This window comes from Scomber japonicus, chromosome 11, assembly GCF_027409825.1.
Source record: "Scomber japonicus isolate fScoJap1 chromosome 11, fScoJap1.pri, whole genome shotgun sequence".
Taxonomy (NCBI): domain Eukaryota; kingdom Metazoa; phylum Chordata; class Actinopteri; order Scombriformes; family Scombridae; genus Scomber; species Scomber japonicus.
Window position 1 is genome coordinate 15,010,313 of NC_070588.1, and position 15,477 is coordinate 15,025,789.

At 40.6% G+C, this 15,477-nt stretch overlaps 1 protein-coding gene across 2 annotated transcripts; it reads right to left on the reverse strand.

Moving 5' to 3' along the window:
* Window positions 1-2,308: 2,308 nt before the first annotated feature.
* On the reverse strand, window positions 2,309-15,203 carry sona (SON DNA and RNA binding protein a). Of its 2 annotated transcripts, none has more exons than XM_053328807.1 (10): window positions 15,077-15,203; window positions 13,018-13,114; window positions 12,286-12,487; window positions 11,453-11,529; window positions 9,516-11,360; window positions 8,569-8,986; window positions 6,519-7,045; window positions 5,749-6,236; window positions 5,475-5,567; window positions 2,309-4,584 (listed from the first exon to the last, which is right to left on the reverse strand). In XM_053328807.1, the coding sequence occupies exons 2-9, from the start codon at window positions 13,043-13,045 to the stop codon at window positions 5,493-5,495; spliced, it is 3,660 nt and encodes a 1,219-aa protein (XP_053184782.1). In that variant the 5' UTR covers window positions 13,046-13,114; window positions 15,077-15,203; the 3' UTR covers window positions 2,309-4,584; window positions 5,475-5,492. The 2 variants fall into 2 exon arrangements, with proteins under 2 accessions (XP_053184782.1, XP_053184781.1); XM_053328806.1 differs by having other exon boundaries at window positions 2,309-4,639.
* Between the last annotated feature and the right edge of the window lie 274 nt (window positions 15,204-15,477).

Consider the following 15,477-nt stretch of genomic DNA (forward strand, 5'->3'; position numbering starts at 1 on the left):
AATGTAACAGTACCAGATAACATTTTATTTTACTAGCCAGTGATTCAGACATGTATACACATATGAACACACTTCACTCTTGCATATGAGTCATGTATGGAAATATGCCTTTATGTACTGAATCATGTTGCATGTATGGATTTGCATTGACGTTGCTGCCCTTGCTCTCCATTTCAACATTTTACAGGAACATAGAGAATAAAAACTATTCACGTAATCTTCAATCTTATTAACTCCCTTCCTTAAGACCCTTCACATGGCAACATGAGAATCATTTTAAATGTGTCGATCAGCAGCACAGCGAGTCAACACAGACTCTTGTGGAAGACTTATAAGACACAAAGAGAAGTTAGGGCAGCGGCAGGGATTCTTCTCTTTGGTGTTTCATTTGAAAACGAGCCACGTCACTGTCAGTCCTAGCCCCTTAATCCACGACTATGGTAATGATTGTGTTTTTCATCCGAGTGTACGCCATGGTGCTTTGGATTTTAAACCCTATGATGAAGACTAAGGCAGAAACACACTCTGGAGTTTTTAACCTTTTTTATCCAATTCAGTGAGCAAATCCACTGATTAAAGGCTTTTAAGTTGTCTTCATGAAGACCGCCTCGGGTCACTCAACATCCGAGTAACTCAGAAAACTTGTAAACCAAAAATAAAGTGTTTAATGTGTGGAAACCCTTAACCTTCTTTACTTACCACTGAGTCTTTTAGTGCCCTCTTTGTTGATGAAAGAAGCCCCAAAATCTCCCACAGAAGATTTCACAGACGTCATGTTTGTTGGTTTAAGTCCCTGTAAGGACATTAAGCATGGTGAGAGCAAAGAGAAAGTGCACCACTTGTAGGGAGGTTTCATAACTACAGGTGTTTGTACAGTGTTTTCTTGAAGGCCATTATTTTAAGAATACAAGCACTCACTGTGGTGTCATCTGGCCACTTCATGTTTTTTTCCCAGACAATACTCTTGTGTCTCATAAACACATCTTTTATTCATTTTGATCTTTCTATTTCACAGCAAGTTGTCTGGACACACATACAAGAACATATTCCTGCAAATTGGTCAATCTTACAGTCAGGTTGTACTATTGGGGTCAATCTCTGCTGTGAAGGCTCTCATTATAGATCTGAAAGCAGAGGGTGGACTGCTGAGCAATGCACTATAGGCCAATGTCACTCAGCTTAACATTCATTCAGTGACCTTATTCACACCTGGCAGTGCTTGATTCTAATTTTAGGGATACTCATGCAATATAACACACAGGGCCAACTACAATATCATGTGGATTCCTCACATTTGCCAATGTAAAGTTTCAACCCTTTTAGTTGTTTCATGGGGTGTGTGTCATGGTGACAGTTTGGCACACACACAACTAGCTGTATTAGTATTGTCACCTCCATTTTGGTAAGGACCTGATCTAAAATAACCAGAATAGAGCAGATAAAGATATGGATATGTTTTATAGAGGTTACTAAATGTAAAAACATCAATAGGAAGAATAAAAATCAACCAATAACTGAGTCCATCTGAATCCACAACTTTATCAAACCTGTTTCTATAACTGTTTTGATGGGTTGGTTATTTGAAAAGACAGCTCTCCTCCCAAAAAAGGCATGCGTTTTACTGTTTAAAAGGACAATTACATTTTACTGTTTCCAATTAAACTGTTTATGTGGCTCAAACTGGCATTTGTGAAACAGCAGATTTTACCATCATTTTTAAACTACTCCTAAAAACAGCAGTCTGTTCATCTTTTTCTTTTTGCACTCTCCTGTATGTTTGTCTATTCTTTTCAACTGTTGAGCAAATTATAAACTCTGCTAAGTGGAACAAGGGGACATTTCATTAACTATTGAGCAGTGCCTTGTTAATTCCTAACTGATGGTTTGGAAAATTTAATTAATTAAAGATAATTATGCATCTCAGAATGTAAAAGCTCAATTTGGTCTTATAAACAACAAAAAATTACTGCTCACTTTGTTGTTGTTTTTGTGTGTGTATAGAATAAGACAACTGGTTTGCCTTCATGTCTCTTTTCACCATATTTAAAATATGTAAAATTATTATTATAGATAGAATATATTACATCTAATAATATATATATATATATATATGCTAATAGAAGGAGATGCAATTAAATTATTTTTAATAAATCAAAGCTTATGAGTTCCTGTATTAATTCTGGTCATCAACCAAGATGAACAGAACTATTCTCCCCTCCCCACTGTTGGCAGGCATATGTCTGTTGTAAATGTGGAGGAATACATTATGAGACTGAACTGAAGTGAACACAGCACACAAAGACATCGATATATACAGATCATTGAGGTTTTTAATAATCATCAACACATTTATGTACAAAGCAAGCAATGTCATATTGAAATGACCAAAAAATGAATCCTAAAATGCATTTTTCTTCATTTTTCTGTCATTAAAATACCTAAAGATTACTTCAGCGAGTCAACTCCAACAGTTCAAATACGTTTGGTTCAGAATCAGTATAATTACAGTCTGACAAAAAAACAAAAAAAAAACCCTTCACAGATCAATCTTCTACAGTTTAACAGCCCTGGGCATGGGAGGGTGAACCCACAGTTATTTCCCTGTCCAATGAAAATAAACCGGAGTAATGATTGGAAGATTCCTTAAAAAGCAGAAAAACATCCCTGCCAGTTTTCCCTAAAGCACCAAGTTCGTGTTTGTTCAGTTATCTAATTCCTTTAGTGAAATACAGACCCTGTTTACCCAGACACAGATGAGACAACAGACCTAATGCAGGTCAGGGTAACAACAGCTATTAAATGTATCAGGGTATTAATGTAAATGGCTTGTTGGGCTTTTCATTATGCATGCATCTTACTACACATCCTGTAATACACAACAATTCCCCCAAGTTATCACCTGAATACAGCGCTGCAAGTGATGTGTAAATCCTTCTTCAAAAGAGTAGCATCTTGAGACAACCTGATTGTCTGGTACACAAAAACCTTTGACAACAACTAGAGGCATACTCAGCTTTCTACATTCAACTCTATTACCACTACAAATAAATGTGTCACCTCCCGACACGACAACACGAATTATGTTCTCCTTTTGTGCCTTTCAAAAAAACCCACCAATAGAAATTATGTTTCAGAAAAATGCAAACAGCCAAGCTGAAATGCAAAAGCATCCCTAAAGTCAATTTAAAATGTCAGTTGTTTATTATCATGAATTCAGTTACACAGTGAAATACAAATGTTCTGAACAAGTAATTACCTCCATCAATGGTTTGAAGTTTGGGGGAAGCTGCATTCTTGCATTCGGTTTGTTATCAAGACAAAAAATGTGTTGCATGTATAACTTGAGCTCAGTGAACTAAATATTTGTTGTGGTGAGAATCTGCAATTTAAACAACTAGGCTAAAGTATTAATGATTCCAACATCTGGAACCTCTAAGACAGCACCAATGAGCGACGTTTTCACATGGCAGTCGCTAAGAAAATAAAACCCGGATGACCAATGATAGAAACACAGACCTTTCAAACTTTTGCACTCTACCAAACAGCTTCTAGTTTTAAAATGTCAACATGGTAATTTGCAGTAAATATTAACAGTATGCTTTCTGTGCAACTTAAATTCTATTATATATTAAAGTTTCCTGCCAATCACACAACACTGCATGTTTAGACAGTGGTGTTAAAACTGTGGCAGATGAATAGTCAGTTTAAATCTACAGCAAACATGTTTCCACTTTTAAAAAAATCCAAAAAAGCCCAAATGAAAGGCCAGGTTAGTGGCTTTAAAAAAACAAAAAGAGGGGGGAAAAAAATCCTGCCCAGGGCTGTGCTAACTGAATTAGTTATGCTTTGTGAAAGGAGAGGATACTTTTTGTCATAGCCAAAATTCAAACCTTGTTTTCTTTGCAGCCAATTTATTCAGTCATTCCCTTCCTTCAAAATAATCAGATGTGGCACCGTTTCAGGATGTCGACTCTTTTGCCCTGCCTTTAACCAGGCTTTCAAAAGCAAATTGCATGTGAGGATCGACCAGAACTTAGTCAGCATTAATTGCTTAAAAAAAAACACAGGGGATAGAGATAACTGAGGGAATACAGCAGAACAGGAAAGCAGTGTCCAATTAACACAATTATTTAAGAAACCATAAAAGTAAAACAAATTTAGAGAAACTAATCTTTTACAAAAAACACTTGCGCCACTAGATTTTTTTTTTCCTCTTCAGTCTTTACAACAGTGACTGCTTGAACGAGCAGCAACACTGAGGGGTTGATGGTGAAAGTCACTATATACACACAATGCGCACACATACTCTGAGTCACTTTACAGTCATACAACTGCGCACACAAGTCAATGTGCCCAGTTTTCTCAGTGGTTTTCACAGGTGACAGTCGGCCAGTCTCTCGCTCGCTCTCTCTCTCTCTCTCACACACACATAAACGGAAGCAAACTGGGGAGATGAGTGGGGCGGTGGCTGGTGCCGGTGCTCCTATACTCTAACTGTGAAAACTAGGGTTGTCTTCTTCTTGGTTTATGAGGCTCAGTCACATCATCTGGCTTCAAAAGGGAACTGCAGGAAGGTAGGTCCTCCTGTAAAGCATTTTTTTTTTAAAACATTTTTTCTTCTGTCCTTTGAGAGGAGTAGCTGCATGTGGACAAAAGAAAATATGTTTGTTTTAACATTTTATGTCATTAGTTTATATATATTACAGACATGATCTGCAAATGCCTAAAGACAGAGAGACATGCTTTATAATAATTACGCCTTGTCTATGTAATAAGCAGAGGAAAACTTGAGTGAGGGGAAAGGCTGACGGCCAATGGCTGGTGAATGGCTTTAATAATGTGAAGAATGAATAGAACTCTCACAAAATCCATCTCTGTCTCATACTTTATTTCTGTCTGGTCAGCATGCTAAACCTTTTTCTAAATACTTAAGAAATGGTTTATGAATGGTGGAAATAAGAAAATAAAAATGACAACTTGCAGTTGTTCTAATGCTAAACTGGTATCTAGTTGTCATGATATGCATCTAAAACTAAATTTAACAAAGTAAACAAAGATAAAGTACAATATTAACATGCAGAACTATCACGACATGCACAAAAACAAAACTAAAAATCCACGTAGGGCTTTATAAAGATGGAAAATGAAGCTAAAACCAAGACCATAAAGTTGAGGGGATAAATGTATGCATGACATGTTTGAAAATGATGACAATGATGGAAAGATAAACACTTTGTGGACTACAGTGTGGTAGAATAAAGAAATATTTTCTAGTTAAGTAAGTTAAAATGTAAATACAAAAGTGTAGTGCGGATACAATAACACCCAAATATGAATCTATCAAGGAAATAGGAACCATGTCATGCCAAATCAAAGTACGCACAATTCATACTGAATGAAGTGAAATTAATTCAGCACAAAAATAAAGACACAGGCTGTCAAAGAAATGGAAGAATAAAGGTTGTCACTTTTACCTTGAGGGCTTGGTGGTTTTAGCTTTCATCATCTGAGACATGGGGTTTAGCAATTGCCATCTCCTCCTTGCTATTTGCAATCATCTTACATTTCTACAAAAAGACAGACAAAAACATTAGTTGCTTTGAGTAAGCACAGTAATGCACACACATCCACAAAATCACATTACTCTCTTGCACTCAACACTTTTGTATCGAACAGGTACACATACCGTGCAGTCATTCTCAAGCAAAAACACACACTGACGCAGTCTAACCCAATATCCATATTTACCTCAGTAAGCTCCTTGATGGTATGTATGTTAGCTTGCTGAGTGACCTTCCTCTTTGCTTCCTCAATGTGGTCCAGATTAAGGGTTGGGGCTGGGGGAGCGAGGCATGGGGGAGGCTTGTTAGTGATGGTAGGAAGTGGAGCCAGGGGAGGCATGGCCGCCAGAGCACCCATGTTGGTCAAAGCAGCCGTCATAGTAGCTGCTGTCATACTCGCCATAGCAGCACTCATGGTGATGTTTGACATGCTGGGCATTCCTGGAATTGTAGGTAACCCCATTGGACCCATGTTGGGCATATTCGGCATGTTGGGCATCCCCATGCCCATTGGGAGAGGTAAAGGTAGAGGAAGGGAGAGGGGGGCAGGAGATGGAGTGGGTAGAGGGAGCTGGAGGATGGCTTTTGGCCGAAGACTCTCGGGAATGGGCACCCCAGCCTTAGCACACATGGCAGCAGCATTAGCCTTGGCTATCTCCAGTAACTGGTCCTTGTCTGAGGAAATGAAGAGACGGAGGGAAGGCAACAACAGGGCACAGAAAGGGTATTTAGAGAGGGAATGAGAGCTGGATTAAGCATAAGAGCAGTGTAAAACAAAATCTAAAAACAAATCAAGCTAAATTGTTGTATGAATGTTCATAAATGTAAAACCACAAATGTAAGTGTTATACAAGTGTTGGTCTGTCTGTTTTTTACTATGGACCTTCACTGTGTCCTGAATAAAGTTTGATTGATATACAAGTGATTGTCATTAGTTACAATAAATAAATGTTTTACCCAGCTCAGTCAGCCGTGGAGGAGTCTTGCTGGTGCTGCGTCGTGTCCGGGAACCTGAGCGGCGCTGTTTGCGGAGAATGAGGACTGGAGAGTGACTGGGTTCCCGCTTCCACCTGTCCCGTCTGTCGAATGAACGACTGCGAAACACAGGGCGCCTCCCTCGACCCCTTGACCTTGACCTGCGCCTACGATCAGAGGAACGTGACCTAGATCGCCTGCTTCTGTCTCCTGATCTGGATCTTTTCCTCCGGCCTGCAGACCTGCTCTTTGATCTTTTGTTTCTGTCTGTGGACTTGGACCTCCTCCTTCCTCGGCCGTTGGGGGAACGGGATCGTCTTTTGCGGGCTGGAGAGCGGGACTTGGATCGGCGTATCCTGGATCGTGACTTGGAGTGTGATCTCTTACGCCGTGCGGTAGAGCGGGAGACACTAGCCTTTCGCCGCCGGGCAGGACTCCGAGATTTTGACCGCCGTTTTTTCCTTTCAGATGGAGAAACAGATTCTCTCTTCCTCACTGGAGACTTGGACCTGAGGAGAGGTGAGTGATAAAACTCATAAATAATTGCACATTTCTGTTAACAGTTAAAGAACGAGCAGAAGTGCAGGACTGTATAAAAATATGTGATGTCTTTTTTAGGGATCGACTGATATGGTTTTTTAAGGTCGGATACCGATACCGATTATTAGTAATCAAGGAAACCGATAACCAATATTTAGAACCAATATTCATTTGCGGTAAAAATTAAAATTTTGGTATAAAAAAAACAAAAAAAAAAAACACACACTTGGGATTAGACTGAATACAGTATTATGTTTGTTATACATGAAATATATTGTGAAAGTCGACTCTGCTTGTGAAATTCAACAGGTTCAGCTCTCTTAATCTGTAGGCTACTTGCTGTACCCATATGTTGCTATGTCTTCTTTTTATTAAATAAAAGGAGCTCCAGGTCATGTTCACTTGATCATTCTTTTCTCTTTTTTTTTGCCGTGGTGCTATTTATATTTAGAAGTGTGGGCTATTTAGGCTATTTGCAAAATCTTGTTGCACTTGATGTGAATATAGGCAGGCAGGTTGGTCCAAATTTTGCTTCTGGGCATGCATGTCAGTGAAACTGATCATAATAAGGTTGTGGTGTCTTTAAAACTTCACCATAGAGTATTTTTATTGCAACTTTGACATTTTCTGTTGCCTTGCCTTCAAACACCACACTGCTGCTTCACGGAGCAGTCCTCTCCTCTTCTCTCTCTTCTCTGTGGCGCTGCATCAAGAAGCTTCAGTGTTGATTGGCTGTCACTTGTGCCGTGCAGCCAATCAGTGGGCGCTGTAGGCGGGGCATTGTTACACAGCCAAGAGTGGTGACTTCAGGCAGAGAGAGACGGCTGCATTAGAGCCAAAGGAGCACGTTTTAAAATAAACTTATTTTATCGGTGGAAAAAACAGCTGATGCCGATTATCATAAAAATGCTGAATATCGGCCGATATTATCGGCCATGCCGATTATTGGTTGATCCTTTCTTTTTTCGTTATACTTAAATTATTTTTTCTAGTGCAGAATGATGCCAGCATTGAGGTATTTAAAGGTTCGGTGTGTAGAATTTGGTGGCAGCTAGCCGAACAATCGTGGTTGGGATGGAATATAATATTCATGGTTTAATTAGTGTACAATCACCTGAAAATAAGAATCGTTTTGTTCTTATTTCCTTAGAATAAGCCTTTTAAATCTACATAGAGAGCGGGTCCTCGTCCAGAGGCCAACATGTTGCATCGGCTTGTTACTACAATTGCTAAGAACACACAAACCAAACACTGGCTTCTTTTGTGTGTTTTGTGAGTTTATCGGCCACTACAGGTTGTCCAACACACTTGGAAGAGAAGGGTGAGGGGAAAGGTAGTTGGTTGCAATCTCCAACCTCATCATTAGATGCCACTAAATCTGGTTAATTTTATGCAATCTTAAATATTTAATACCTTACAAAACATTGTAACATTCTTTAAAAGACGCACAGATTCATGATGCAGGATAGATGTATCCACATACACTACAAACCTGGATTGCTTCCTTCTGGATGTGGTCTTGGATGTTGATCGTCGAGGCGATGATGTTGGGCGTGAAGGTTTTCGGCGTTCTGTAGGTGAACGTGACTTTGACAGCTGCTTTTTCTGCATTCTTGGAGATGCTGAACCTGAGGAGCTTCTCTGACGTTTGGATAACGTTTTAACTGGGGAAGTAGAATCCTCTTCTTCATCTGAGCCTTCTGAACAATCTGACCCATCTGGACCAGTGCCAGGCTCTCTGGAACCAGACCTGGACCTGGAAATATCTCGTTCATTGGATGAACTGGCACGCTCGTTCTGTTCCTTTTCATTGTTGGGAGAAAGGGTCTGAGGCTGCTCCTGCAACTTATCAGAGAAATTTCCAGCTTGGGAGATGGGTGCAGCTGCTGAGGGCACTGGTTTCCATGAACCTGCAGAATACACGTTAAACAGCATATTAGCCTATTTTAGGGAAACATACCACATACATTATTCCAAGTTTTCAAAAATAAATAATATGTCCTTTTCTTAAAGAACAACTGGGAAGAAAGATGATAACTAGCAGTTCTGATCAGTTTTGGAGGAGTGAGGTGCAGGGTTACTTGACTGACGTGTCGAATCAGATGATAATGGAATTGATCAGTTTTAACATTTTCTGACAATTTCACACAAATGCAATTGTGAGTTTGAAGTTTCACCTTACAGAACAGTTCCGTTATAGTCATTCAGTCACTGTAGCTCTTAGTGCCACAGCAATCCCTGGCCTCATATTACCTTACACACAAATTATCCCAAGAGAGCACTAGTTATAAATATGGAATAAATACCAGAATTGTATTAGGGGGTAAAAAGACGGCTTGGTGCATCGCAACTCAAGCAGGAATAGCGTAGCAATTTCAGGAACAAAATCAAGTTGCTCTAGTTTGAATGCAAACAAAGGGATTAAAAAGCTGGCCTCACCTGCCACAGTGGAAACTGCTCCACTTTTTCCAGCTGCCTTCACATTAAATGTCTGCTCTGCCTTAGGAGAGGAGGACCTCTTCTCCTTGACAGGAGACAAAGATGTGGATCTGGCTGGAGAGGAACTATCAGAATGCCCCTCACTTGACTCAGACCTAGACCTGGACTTAGATTTGTTCAAGCCAGCAGAGACAGATTTAGACTTTGACCTTCTGCTACTCTTCTTGGGAGATCTGGACCTCCTTTTGCTAGGTAGTGGTGAGTGTGACTTTGATCGGTGCCTTCGAGACAACGAGCGAGATCTGGAGCGTTTTCCAGACCTTGGTGGAGACCGGTTTCTCCTGGCAGGGGACAGAGAACGCTTTTTGACTGGAGACCTGGATTTTGACAGCCGGCGAGAGGGAGGGGTTCTGGACTTTGTCCGTTTACGGGGAGTCCTGGATCTGGAGCGTCGGTTACGCTTAAGGATGACAATAGATCGTGATCTAGTGCGTCTGCTCCTGCGAACTGACCGAGAGCGTGATCGGCGGGATCTGGTGGGTGGCGACCTCCTACGTCGAGACAAAGACCGACTCCTGGAACGCCTGCCTCCTGCACGCCTTGCCAGTGACCGGGACCGGGAGCGCCGAACAGGGCGTCTGGATCTAGACCTGGAGCGGCGGGTTCTTGTGACAGACCGTGAACGTGAACGCCTTCCAACTGCACCGCCACGTCTAGGTGAGCGGGTCCTGGAGCGCCTTGTGCCCCCCCGGGAACGTGACTCTGACCTTCGACTTCTCCTTGGAGACCGAGATAGAGAGGGAGATCTGTGCCCACCACGTTTAGGCGATCTTGAAAGCTTTCTTTTCGGAGAGGGGGGACTCTTCCGTCGTTTTGGTGACACAGACAAGGAGTTTCTTCGACGTTTAGGAGACTTGGACTTCCTTGGAGATTTTAACACCTTCTTCTTGGGGGTGAGGGAGCGAGAGGTGGACCTAGAGCTGGCTCTCTTGGGAGACTTGGGGGTTGGGGAGCGGGACTTCCTCCTAGATTTAGGGGACTGAGAGCGAGACACAGAGCGCGACAGTTGACTTTTTATAGCCTCTAAAAAGTCAGCTACAACTCCCCTAAGAGGAGTGGTAGACTGTTTTCCCTTTGAGGTTGACCTGGAGTGAGTTCCTGACCGGTCTGATCGCCTGCTGGGACTAGGTGACCGACTCTGACTTGACCCAGACCTCTTAATGTCTAGGCCCTTGGAAGGGGAAGGAGACCTTGACCTGGATGAATCGCGTTCCTTGACCTTAGCCCTTGGAATTGAATTGGCCTGATCTTTCAGGATTGGGTCATCTCTTGGGGTAGTACCTTCCTGTTTAGGGATAATGTCAGGGAGTTCCTGGGCATGGCTGAATGTGCCATCTCCATGACTGCTTTCTATCTTAACTGTTGTTGTCTGTGTTCTGTCATCCTGGCCTGCCAAGGATTTTTCTGATCCATTGGTGTTACTGCCCTTCCCTCCAGTTGGGGAAACATCCCTTTCAGATATGTCCTCTTTCTTCACTCCAAGCAATTCAGGATTCTGTGTGAGGTTGGGAACCCCCTTCTCATCCCCTCGTTTGCTTTTTGGCATCAGTTTGGATACTGGTTCTTGCAGGTCAGGTGCTGCAGCTGGGGAGTATTTGCCATCACTGATACCTTTAGCCCCTTCCCCTTCAGACTCAGAACCTGAAGCTGAGCTGCTCTCAGATGGGGAAGGAGATGGGGATTTCTTTTCCTGCTTTTCATCTTTCTTCTTCTTCTTTTTCTTCTTCTTAGCAGTGTGTCTTTTATGTTTTTTGGATTTTGAATCTCCCTCTGTGTCCACACGATCTGGGATGAGAAGTGATTTTTTTTTAAGAACAAGTAAATTAACTAGTTTCAAAAGGTAATATGGATTATGTTTATGTGCGAGTGTCTCCTACCTGTAATTACATCTCTTTTACCCTCCTCCTTCAGCCCAGTATGGTCTCCGCCTTTTGCAGCTGCTGCCAATCTGGCACTATAAACACAAGGGAAAGTAGTTTCACAAAATAAGAATTTTCCGCATAAAAATGCTCTTAGAGAAACTTTTCTCAGACAACCTTCCTAGATGATACTGGAAGCAATGATTTCAAACCACAGTTTGCATTTCTGTTAAAGGCCCCATGAAACAGAGGTTACAGCATATATGGCCTCTGTATAATAGACTGAATATTTGAGTGGTGTAAATTTGCGCACTGATATCCAAACATACATCTCTTATTATTATTGCTATGTTAGCTACTACATCCCACAAACTGTGAAGTTTAGGTTTTTATGATGAGTGTGGCAAGTTAATCCTGAGGGCATCATCAAACATTTAAAACATTTACAGGAAGAGAAAAGACATGATTTTTCTTTTTAAATTAAGAACTGAAACAGACACACATGATTAAAACTGGGAATATGTTTTTTTTTATTTCATGTGGACTTAAAATGTGGCTTGATACTTTTTGTCTCTTATACCTAACAATGCACATCGTGACAATGTTTTATGTATGTAAATCAAGCATCACATAATCCACCAGGCAGAAATGTATTTAAGTAATAATGTTCAAACACTATGGCCACAATCTGAATATGAGATTCACTTTTACGTACCTTATTTACTACACAACATTGAACACATAATTCATAAAATGTAAAGAAAATTCATCATTTTGATTTAATAAACCTATGAAGACAACAGTACATTTAATCCACACAATGTATTTTAATTAAATTTAAGTGCTTTTACCTGGCTCTGGTGGTCCGGACAGGTTTTGGTAGAGGCTCCGCATCCGACTCAGCGCCAGATTCTGAGCTGCTGTCTTTTTCACCCTTCCTCCTCCTCCTCTTCTTCTTGCTCTTGTGTTTTCTGTGCTTCTTGTTTTTCTTATGGGGTGGCTCATTCCCTTCCTTGGCATTCATGTCATCTTTTTCAGGTGCCTCATCCTCACCTACACAGGGCATCCAGTATTTCAGATCATCATCATCATTATTATTATTATTATTATTATTATTACTATCCTTAGTTATTTCTGATTTTATTTGATTAGTTCTGCACTTAAAATTAGTACATTTAATTTTTCTTGACCATCTTATACCTTTGTATGTGCACAAAGAATAAACTGATTTATGACAGAGACATTTGGCAGACATTTATTAGCTTTTCATCTCTGAATGCAGCTTTGAATATAATGCTTTTTTTCCCATGGAGATGGAGCAACCATACTGTGCTATTGGGTAACTTTTTATCTTCAAAGAACAGCAGCACAATTGTTTTGTAAAAAGGTAATGTCACTGACCGTGTCACCCAAATGCAACTATGATGTGTCTTATGTAGTTTCGGGGGAACAATTAACTTTTATGAAAGGGGCATAATCTAAAATGTTCAACCTGAAAGCTGGGAGAAAGTAGTAGTGAAAGGAATAAAACTGGACATAAATAGAAATTATGCAAATGTAATTCTGTCCTATCTATCACTCACCTGAGGGAATGTCCACAGCACACTCCATTGTGCTGGTGCCCCTACTTTCGTAAATGGCCCTCTTGAAGTCACTGGTGCGCTGTTCCCTCACTCAACACTGAAGAGAGAATCAAAGCATTATGACTTCAGCAACAAAAATGGCACAACCAACAGAAGAATTTATAACATACAACAAAATATAAGTAAAACCACCTGTATTACATTAAATACATGCAGTACCAGTGGTTGGGCCACAATAATTCCACAAGCCCAGCAAGATATATTTATCCAAATATTATGTAGGTATGAGCACAGAGGATCGTTCTAAAATTGGTACCTGCCTGACCAGTCAGAAGCAAAATAGCTCATGGGCAGTCACGCTGTAATCAGTATTTGAATGTCATCCACTCATTTAATGACACCCCCCCCAACAACCTCAATGCTTGGATACAACAACTATATGTCTCAGGACAAAGATCAAAAAAAGTTGGCGATATAACCAAATAGATAATCAGACTTTACTTTTAATTAATCAGTATAACACAAGCCTGAGTGAACAGCAGTGGATGTCTACTAACATATTAACTATCTTTAGATAATTAATAGACTGCAAGCACCTAAATCTGCCAAAGGTAAAATTACAGCAGAGTAAATCTTAACATCATTGAGATTTAACCAACAAGCACGGTCCACCTGCACTCAAACACAGTAGTGGAAGGATTATGAAGCCCTTTTCACACATGGAGTCTATCGTTGGAATGTTTATGAACGTTTCTTGTATGGAGTCATGTGAGCATGGAAACAAGGATGAATAGTCAGGAAAATCTGTACCGCCAATTTCCAACATCAAGACATCGCAAAATTTCAGCGAAAATGCAGGTACAGGCACGTAAAGGCTTACGTCCATCTGACAAAACACACTATGTGGAGTGAGCAAACCAATCACAACGCTCCGCTGATGAAGTATTTCACTCCTCGACCTGTTTATGGTTTCCTTGCCAAAGCTTTCACGGGTGGTTTAATAGCTAACAAGCCATACAAGTTCTTTTGCATGCAACCAAGTTCATTTTTTCATGAGTGGCTGATGACTATCACCATCAAACAGCACACAATCCCTTTCCCAGCCACGATCCCTTTCTAACCCAAACAAAAGGCAGCATTTCCTGTAGCATCTCCCAGGCTACAGTGAAGTAGTATGGTAACAAATTCACAGATATTTCTGAAGAGAACAGATCTAAATCAAAAACCACTACTCGACTGGTCAGACCTTAATGATAATAATCTTCTCAAGACAAGTGTGAGTATAGTGGTGTGTGATCTAGACATGGTTTTAATTCGTCTAGATGGGAAATAAAAACAGTTATTTCGGCCTTTTCATAAGCAAAATAAAGACGTCGCAAATCTGAGAGTGGGTTTAAACAAACGTAATGCTCTTTTGCAACTCTTTTACTCTTTCTTAAGTGTAAGTGGCGGCAAAAAAGTGAAATATCATTGTTTATGTTTCCCTTATGGCTGAATTAGAAGCTCCGGGTCGTAAAGCTAACTTCAGCGTCGTGGTTGCCAACATATTATATTAGATTGCAAATAGCTAAATTAATGGTCCTGAAACATCCTGTCAGTGGTTAAGTTGCACAAAATGTAGTTGTTTAACACTTAACGTTAAGCCAGCTGACTCCATGGATAAAAGAATGAAAAAGAGAGGGGGGAAAGTTTTTAGCAGCAGCAGACAGTTCATTCACACGTTAGGTAACGTTATCAGGCCTGCAGCACTAACATCCATTCACAGATCACTGCAGCATCTAAAAGCTACCCAACGAGAGCTTATACTCATAGGAAAGAGTTTGTGGTTTCTGTACATTCTGTATGAATTACTAAATCCGTTTTGTACAATTATTTTATAAGTTAGATAACGTATAAGCAATAAAAGCAGACAGGCTGGCAGCACGCTGCGGCCTCAGCAGGCAACGCACCGCTATAAGTTAGCACGAATGTAGCTACACCGATTAGCTACTCCGCGGTTTCAAACAAAGCAAGCCCGCTCGTTCACCACACAGCTTACGATTCTCCAGCGCATACTTACCCAGTTAGTTTTCGGCTGCTTCAGTCCTTGTGTAGAAAATCCCAAGTGGTTATAATGCTGCAGTGTGCGAAACAAAACAACCGTTGAATATGCTAACCGTTAACGTTAGCCTGCTAACAGATCCGCCATGATGGGGGAATGGTATCCCAACATGCCATGCTGCGCAGTTTGAATGGCGGCGTCACTGTCTCCTAGGCAACTCCATGCTCCGCTTTAGCAACGGACTGTTTGACATAATTTCACTTACAAATATCTTGATTTTACGGAAGTCCGCCAATGTGATGACTAAAAAATCATGTAAGTCAATTATAATGAGAAACCTTCTCAAAATAATGAGAAACTATCTCAAAATGACTTAGTAACAAAAAATAATGACAGAATCTCAAAATAATGGCTTATTA